Source organism: Raphanus sativus, chromosome 5 (genome assembly GCF_000801105.2).
Source record: "Raphanus sativus cultivar WK10039 chromosome 5, ASM80110v3, whole genome shotgun sequence".
In the NCBI taxonomy this organism is placed as follows: domain Eukaryota; kingdom Viridiplantae; phylum Streptophyta; class Magnoliopsida; order Brassicales; family Brassicaceae; genus Raphanus; species Raphanus sativus.
Window position 1 is genome coordinate 15,395,458 of NC_079515.1, and position 8,820 is coordinate 15,404,277.

The 8,820-nt window shown below is 36.1% G+C and overlaps 1 protein-coding gene across 1 annotated transcript; it reads left to right on the top strand.

Moving 5' to 3' along the window:
• Nucleotides 1–487: 487 nt before the first annotated feature.
• Nucleotides 488–5,706, top strand: LOC108857092 (ATP-dependent DNA helicase Q-like 5). Its single transcript, XM_018631021.2, has 19 exons — nucleotides 488–1,536; nucleotides 1,634–1,687; nucleotides 1,771–1,883; nucleotides 1,981–2,196; nucleotides 2,271–2,349; nucleotides 2,438–2,491; nucleotides 2,562–2,636; nucleotides 2,742–2,795; nucleotides 2,898–2,942; nucleotides 3,019–3,113; nucleotides 3,208–3,337; nucleotides 3,483–3,581; nucleotides 3,701–3,756; nucleotides 3,854–3,956; nucleotides 4,532–4,660; nucleotides 4,766–4,935; nucleotides 5,034–5,058; nucleotides 5,156–5,271; nucleotides 5,392–5,706. The coding sequence occupies exons 1-19, from the start codon at nucleotides 553–555 to the stop codon at nucleotides 5,486–5,488; spliced, it is 2,694 nt and encodes an 897-aa protein (XP_018486523.1). The 5' UTR covers nucleotides 488–552; the 3' UTR covers nucleotides 5,489–5,706.
• The last annotated feature ends 3,114 nt before the right edge of the window (nucleotides 5,707–8,820 follow it).

Below are 8,820 nucleotides of genomic sequence, written 5' to 3' on the forward strand. Positions count from 1 at the left end.
CTGCACTCCTAAAACTGTAGAAAACAAACTTGCAAAGTTTGATCCCTTTTATCCTTCAAACCAGTCTCGTTTTAATCTTGATAAGTCTAAATCTTCTGATTCATTATTATCTCTAAGCTTCAATCATTATCTCTTGTCAAATCGTAATTAATATTTCCAACCAATAAGATGACGCCACGTCATAACACCTTGTAACTTGTGCAACCATGAAGAAACGTTGAACACATTTGTTTGCAGACTCCTGGTCTCAACATTTCACCCAATTCACTCTATTATTTATACCCTCTTCTTAACTTATAGGGGATATGGTCACTTCAATCTTGGAAGAAGCATGCTGAAAGTGAAGCTGGCTTCTGAGAAACAGCTATTCGGTCGGGCTCTCACCTAAACCGGAAAACTATAATTTAAAATTTCGGATTCATGAACCAGAAAAATGAAAAAGCGGCATGAACCATAAAAATGGCGGGAAAATGAGGAAGAGTGATATCGACCTAAAAACCCCCCACAAAATACTCAAATTTCTCAAAATTGATTGCAAAAATTAAATATCGGATGGACTCAGATTCAGACTCCGACGGATCTCATATCTCCGCCACTCCTCCCCGAGACCCCTTCCCTCCGCCGCCGCCGCCAAAACAGGTTCCTCGGCAGGTACCTCCGTCATCTTCCTCTGGCACGAAGCCCAAAGCACATACACAGCGGCAGCCTGGGGATCACTCAGAAGAAGCTCCAGTACCATCATCTTCCCATCCTCCTCCTCCTCCACCTTCATTATTCACCGAAAATCTCCCTTTCCGGATCTGCGAAACCTCAAATCGATCCAAACCCGCTTCCTTTTCGTCCTTCAATAGACTCACAAGAGCTTCTGAAGAAATCGAATCAAAATCGGATTCCCAGTTGAGTGAAGTCAATCATGTCCTCCCACAGCTCCCTCCTCCAAAGCTTGTTAGAAGAAAGCCTCCCAACCTCATCACGGACTCCATAACTTCTCAGCCGGTGAAAGCTCCGGTTGTGTTTCGTAGCGGCGGCGAGGGTAATTTCGTCAAATTAAACTTGAATGGCAAGAGGGGGAAGAAGTTCCCCAGCAAATACAAGAAGAGCGCATCAAAATACAGAGGAAAAAGATACAAAAAATCAGAAGCTGGAGGCGAAGGTGAAACTTGGTTGGAGGAAGAGTCTGATTTGCAGAGAGAAGAAGACGAAGCTTCTGATGATGGATTTATCAGCTCAGTAGATGACGCGGTTCTTGCAGTGAAGACTGATGCTTCTGATGAGAATCTTACGAAGCTGTTGAGTTTAGTGTTTGGTTACGATTCTTTTCGAGATGGCCAGTTGCAGGCTATCAAGATGGTTCTTGCTGGTAGTTCAACCATGCTTGTGTTGCCTACTGGTGCTGGTAAGTCTCTCTGCTACCAGATTCCTGCAGTGGTTCTTCCCGGTATCACGCTTGTTGTGAGCCCTTTGGTTTCGCTGATGATTGATCAGTTGAAGCATTTGCCTTCCGTTGTTAAGGGTGGTCTCTTAAGCTCTAGCCAGGTGTGTGTGTGTGTGCCTATGTTTATTATTCTTTTTTTTCTCATAGTCTCTGAAGATTTCTAATGGAGTCTGCCTTTGGGAATTTTTATTAAATTAGAGACCTGAGGAAGCAACAGAAACATTGAGGAAACTTAAAGAAGGCATAATAAAGGTACCTTCTTAGTAAAGGAAGTGTTGGAGGGCTTACTTCTAATAAGACTACTTCATATTCATTTGTGTTTTTTTTAATTTCAGGTTCTCTTTGTGTCTCCCGAGAGACTTCTGAACGTAGAATTTTTGTCAATGTTCCGCATGTCTTTATCTGTGTCTCTTGTCGTTGTGGATGAGGCACATTGCGTATCAGAATGGTGTGTGCTTCTTGGCATATTATACATTAGCCTTTCTCTGTTGACCGTAGTATCTACTGCTGTTTTTCTTTGGTTCTTGAAAAGCTATTCTGAACAGGTCTCATAACTTCCGCCCTTCATACATGAGACTCAAGGCATCAATGCTGTACTCTGCCCTCAACGCAGACTGCATTCTTGCAATGACTGCAACTGCTACTACTATGACTCTTCAGGCTGTCATGTCTGCACTAGAGATTCCGTCAACCAATCTTATTCAAAAGTCGCAACTGAGAGACAATTTTGAGCTGTCTGTCTCTTTGAGCGGAGCTAATAGGTATGTGCTTTTTTATATATTTTTCACCTTTTTGTGTTCCTCTTTGTAACTAGTTGAAATCTGAAATTTAACAGACTGAAAGATCTATTGATTTTGATGGAGTCTCATCCATATAAGAAGATTCGGAGCATCATTGTGTACTGCAAATTTCAGGTAAGAGCATTTAATTATCTACGGCTTTTTCACACTTATCAAAATTCATGATGCGAACTTGAGAAACTTTGGGATATGTTTTGTGCAGTATGAGACTGACATGATAAGCAAGTATTTACGCGATAACAACATCACTGCAAAGGTTGTTTCCATTTTGAAGTCTTCAATAGACGTTTTCATTCTAATCAAGCTGACCTCGACCGATTATCCAGGGTTATCACAGTGGTCTTCCAGCGAAAGATCGTGTTCGCATACAAGAGTCATTTTGTTCCAATAAGATTAGAGTGGTGAGAAAATAAGTTCAGTGATTTCCATACACTCTGTTTATACGTGCAAACTCTCACTGAAAGCTGAGTAGTGACAGAACTCAAATGTTTTGGTATGTTTTAAAGGTTGTTGCAACTGTGGCATTCGGCATGGGACTTGACAAAGGAGATGTTGGAGCTGTAAGTATAAGGCAAACCCGTAGAATACTTGGAACATATGTTCACCTATTCCCATCTCGTGTAACAATAAACATGCTTCTAAAATTTCTAATTCTACTTTAGGTAATCCACTTCAGCGTGCCAGGCAGTTTGGAAGAATACGTTCAGGTTCGAACTTTTTTTCGTTCCTTTTTAAGCTAAGTGATTAGTTTGCATGTCGAAAAACTAAATGTATTTATTACAGGAAATTGGACGAGCTGGTCGTGACGGGCGGTTGTCTTATTGTCATCTCTTTTATGATGAGGACACATATCTAAAGCTTCGGAGTCTTTCACACAGGTTATTTGTGTGGTTACTAACTATCATCTGTCATGGCTTTGCATTGAAAGGCTTTGCAGTTACTTACCTTTTGTTTTCCCCCTTTCTTGTTCAGTGATGGTGTCGATGAATATGCAGTTGGAAAGTTTCTCACCCATGTGTTCTCATCTGACACGAAGCAACATGAAAAGATATGCTCCATAGTCATTGAATCTGCCTCTCATAAATTTGACATGAAGGAAGAGGTATTCTTCTGAAACTTGATGACATTTCTTGAACCCAATGTCCTCTGCCTCGTATATCGTTAAGTGTCTGCTCTTGTGAGATAGTGTGGGTAGGAAAATTCGTTTTTGTAAAAATTTCTCCAACTTCTCACTGCGGATCTGGCAGGTTATGCAAACGATTTTGACACATTTGGAATTGGGGGAAGTGCAATACTTACGTATGCTTCCACAGGTTAACGTATGTTGCACTTTGAATTTCCACAAGGTACGGAAGCTGTTAGCTGAATAAGTTTCCGTTCAGCGACAAGTTCGTATTCTTTTTTCTTGTGGTGGTATATGCGCTAAGATTCAGATGCTGAGAACATTGTCATGCTACATGTGCAGTCTTCTCCAAATATTCTGGCTGCACGAAACATCATAGTTGCAACAATACTGAAGAAGTAAGTATCTATCCATTGTAATCAGCTTTACAATTCAAGTGATTCTGAAGAAGTGTTATGGTTGCAGCAATGCTTGAGACTTCTGTGTGGTTTTCAGGTCTCACTTGAAGCAAGGGTTATATGTCTTCGATATACCAACCGTGGCCTCTAGCACAGGTGTTGCAACAACAGATGTCTTGGCTGAGATTCAAACTCTGAAGGTTGGTAACATTTTTCTGGCCTATACGAATCAGTGGCTTTGTAATATATTAAGTTTCATTTCCTCTTCATAAGAATGTTTAACTAAACAAGGGAACCATGATTGAATTGCACGCATTAATTAATGAAGAAGAAGCTTAAATCCATAGAACAGAAGGATATATGAGTGAAAATAACTGATAGACACATGAATGATCTTCACGAATAGGAGTTTAGTATGATATAGAAGAGATACGTAGTCAGTATCATTGGGTGATAAACTTTGATTTTATCCAAATGGAATCATTGATGTAGAAGCTTTCCTGAGGAAATTGAACACAAGGAAATGGATATAAGGATTGACCATGTTTCATTTGTTTGTCAAATGGTTGTGTGTTGTTAAGAACTCTTTAGGCGTGAGTTCCGCTTGAACTCATATAGTTAATTTATCTTTCTGTCCTCTAATTCACGATTGCTGAGTTTAAAATTTGATATTGAGGTTTCTTTTAACAGTTTCAAGACTTCCCTTTTACTACGTTACTTAGATTGTATACTTCTGAATAACTTGTCTGTTGATATGTCCATAAAATCATTGTAGATGAAGGGGGAAGTAACATACGAGACGAAAGACCCAGCCTTTTGTTACACAATCTTAGAGTCTCCAAAGGAAATATCTTCTTTGTCCAGCCAACTTACCAAGTGGCTCGCAGAGGTTGAATCTTGCAAAGTAAGTTCATCACTTGCAGCTAACAGTTCCTCACCCTTTCATGGTTCCAGTTACAATGCTTGTTGTGCTTACTATATGTAGCCATAATTATGCATTTTGAATCAGGTAAGGAAACTAGATATCATGTCTAGTGCAGCCGTGGCTGCTATAAATGTCTCCAACACTTCAGAAACTAGTTCAGGTGCCAAGCAAACTCTGAGCCTGCAAAGCAGAATCTTGGATTACTTCAATGGAGACGAAAGTTGTGACATTCCTAGCAAGACGACTCAAAATTGGTACACTAACAAAATGTTTCATTAGGGCTGTCTGTTACATTTACTCCCTTGACTCTTCTTTCCATTATAACTGATCAACGCTTATATTGTGGATGCAGCTCCTTCCTACGAGCAGACATAAAGGTGAGGAAGATCCAAAAACCTGTTTTAACACTTCTTTATTTTGCTATGCATCCAAAAAAAAAACTATATTAATCTGATGTTGGGAGTGAAAAAACAGGTGTTCTTGCAGAGTAATCGCCAGGCCAAGTTCACGCCAAGAGCCATAGCGAGGATAATGAACGGAGTTGGAAGTCCAGCTTTTCCGAATTCAATCTGGTCCAAGACTCATTTCTGGTATATGATCATCATCGTTTTATCTAAAACCAAGCCATGCACATATGTTCGTTTCAGTTAATCTTCTAATCTTGATGATATGATAACATTTGATTTTTTACTGGTAACATGGTGTTGCAGGGGAAGGTATATGAGCGTAGACTTCCGAGTGATAATGGAAGCGGCACAAACAGAGCTAATGAATTTTGTTGATAGAAATGCGGCTTTAGCTACATAGAGTGATACTTGAATATTTACACACTTACGTCGATAGAGCGTTCTAAGTTGTGCATTGTCTTATTATTTACATTTTACAGTGTTTAGGTTCACACACCTTAAAATGTTCTAAGTTGTGCATTGTCTTATTGTTTACAGTGTTTAGGTTTACACACCTTGAAAGATTTAATCTTCCTAAAGAATTATTGGTAAATTCAATGACTATACGGTGTAAATAAATATATGTCGCATCTTCTTTCTTTTTTTGATCAAAGAAAAGATATGTCACATTTAAAGCCAAGATGGCAACAAATACAGTTGTTTAATTTAAAGATGAGGTAAGAGGTCTTCTTACAAATGTCCCACATCGAGAAACAAGAAACTTTACATATGAGTTACTTTTCGGCCTTTTTGCTAGGATCAAGTATTTATATGTGGTCCATCAGCCAACACGATATTAATTTTTTTTTCAAGGAAATGATCTACTTAGACACTTAGATAGCTTGCTATTGTATTCTTGCACGGATCTAGCTCAGCCCATCAAATGGAGTTAAGAAAATTGAAATTGTGGAACTTTAATTATAAAAAGAATGCTATATTTTAACTGGTTTAAGATTTGAGTTCTGAAAATATTCTGTTTGGGCTTCTATACCGAGCTTGGTAACATCTAAACTAGTCTCACATCGTTAATGATGTTGTTCTTTGGGCAATACATAAGTACATGAGCAATTCTCCACTCATGAGTTAGATTTTGGATGTGATTTAGGCCCATCATTTATATGGTATCAGAGTCTATAGATGTTTAGGTTCATCAGATGATTTCCCATATAAATATTTGTCTAACTATATAGCCTATAAAAATTGTTCATCTTGCTGTGGTATTTTCAAGATATTGGGTTTAGACTGTTTTCATTGGACCATTTCCCATCCACATCTTGAAGGGATCTATTAGAATCACATATCGTTAATGATGTTATTCCTTTGGTAATATATAAATATATGGGCAATCATCTACTCATGAGTTAGTTTTTGGATGTTAGTTAAGTCCATCACTAATAACTAAATAAAATACATTTTTTTCTACTATGTTTCTTTGTAGAAGGGCCTTCACGAACACTGGTGGGAACACTAGTGGGCCGAGAAGCTATTGCTGTTTCCATAGAAAACTGAATGGTCTTCCCATTTTCTTTCAACCTATGATGTGAGATGTGTTTGGTCCTTCTGCCTCAATTCTCTGAACAGTGTCAGCAGCTTATGTGCCCTCTCTCTTCCCGGTTAAGTACGTTTAGGGAAATAAATACCAAAGTAGATATCACCCCTTGTAAATCCATGATCCGTTTAACTATAGATTTCACTGTGGTTGCAAAAGATCAGAAGCAAAGAGAAACTGCATGTGTCTAATACAATAACTTTTCTAAGAATGCGTAAGCATTGCACAAACTAGCAATCAAATTACATTTAGAAAAATACTAACTCTGCTATTGACTATGCTAATTATTCTTGTCTCCTTATCACTAATATTTACATCATATGACATTTTAATTTGAAATATGTTAATAAAAATCACATTACGAAATCTTCTTAGTATTAAAATGGAAGCAAAAATAGAGAGTAACCTTTAAAGAGTACTATATTTTCGAGTTTGCCATTTTGACGACGTGTCGGCACGAGGTTCCTTCTCAGACCTTTTATGAAAGAAGGCTTAATCACCTTAGGATATTACGGCTATTGCCATTGGACAGACATGCATATTCGTATGTCTCTTATACATAGTTTCATGTCCGCATATGTATAAAAGGGAAGAAGTTAATTTCGGGACCATATTTATTTCGAAATCAAATTTTGATTATTCTCTTCCTTTCCACTTTCAATATTTCTAATCGATCTTTACGAAGATTTTCCAAATTTGTTTCTCATATGGAAATTGAATTTTGGCAAATATTAAATAGTGAGTGAGTTAGGAACTAATTAGATTCATTTTTCCATGATTTGTATACGAAATTTACTGCATTATTTTCACTTTCTATATATTTTGTTATGAGATCAGTCATTAGGGATTACGAGTATATATTTTTTCAAATAGTTGTCCAAATATCTTAAACATTTATTATGATGTTCACTTTTTTTATCATGATCAGGTGGGCTCAACCAAGTAAGAACGATTGATGGATTTTCGAGAATTTTATTCGAGCCTGGCGATGTTCGAGAGATCCAGTCTTTCAGAAAGAGATAATACCATTTGATAGTGAGATAGACATTACATAATATACTAACTTAAATTAGTATTCCCTTCTATAACTACTAAGGAATTTGGTATGGATGTGCTGCTTACGATCTTGGATTTTATTCTATGGTTTAAATTTGTTTTGTTGTTTTCTATTATGAGTTCAGACTTTCTTATTTTGGTGTTTTTCATTCTGTTATCTTTTAATTTTAAACTTTAATTTATAATATCTTTTTCCCATAATTACTTTTTAATTCAAATAAACCTGAAATTATATATATATATATATATATATATATATAAATAAATAACATTTATAATTGACTGAACAAGTATTAACATTAAACATAAAAACAGTGGAAGTATATATATATATTAGAGGCCATTATCCAATTAAGTGTAACATGATTTTTTTTTACATTTAAAAAAATATTTATTCATAATTTTATACAATTGTGAATTAAGACACAACAAAACATAATTATTATTTAGACCAAATTCTTCAAGAATGATAATAATGGCAATAATGCCAAGTATATCATGTATATAGAGTATATTTCATTTTATAAAAATATGTATTTCTAAATTCTAGATAATTCCCTATAATCTATTCAGAATAGGAAAACAACATTTCATATTTCCAAAAAAAAAAATTCAATATCTTATGTACTGCCCGATTTTATTACATTTATTAGAATTTAATACTTCTACATTGTATTCTTTTAATTTTATAAATACATAATGTTGGAAAATAACATTTCAAACTTTATTTTTTTTTAAAAGGTTTATCTCATCCCGTGCAGGGCGCGGGTCTCACCCTAGTAAAAATTAATACGGAAACTAATTTAGGTACTCGTCTGATGTGATGAAAACCAGCTTATACATTATTGTACAGTTCATGAAATTAGTCTAGCTACGATAATTATACAGTTCCTATCCGTTACCACGGCCACGATGTTTATTCAAACACCAAACGCTTCATAGCATCAAAAAAAAATATTAGAGGATATATACGAATATGTCAATATATGTTCGGATATATTCAAATATGTTAATATACTTGTAATCTAGATATGCATATATTCGAGTATTAGGAAACATTGTATGTATATATACTTAGGTCTTTTGAC

Bases quoted from the DNA above. Each gene is read 5' to 3' on its own strand.
- LOC108857092 (XM_018631021.2), top strand. From the start codon at position 553: ATGGACTCAGATTCAGACTCCGACGGATCTCATATCTCCGCCACTCCT. The intron at 2,350-2,437 runs GTAAGAGCATTT...TGTTTTGTGCAG, and splicing joins TTGTGTACTGCAAATTTCAG to TATGAGACTGACATGATAAG. The intron at 3,957-4,531 runs GTTGGTAACATT...AAATCATTGTAG, and splicing joins CTGAGATTCAAACTCTGAAG to ATGAAGGGGGAAGTAACATA.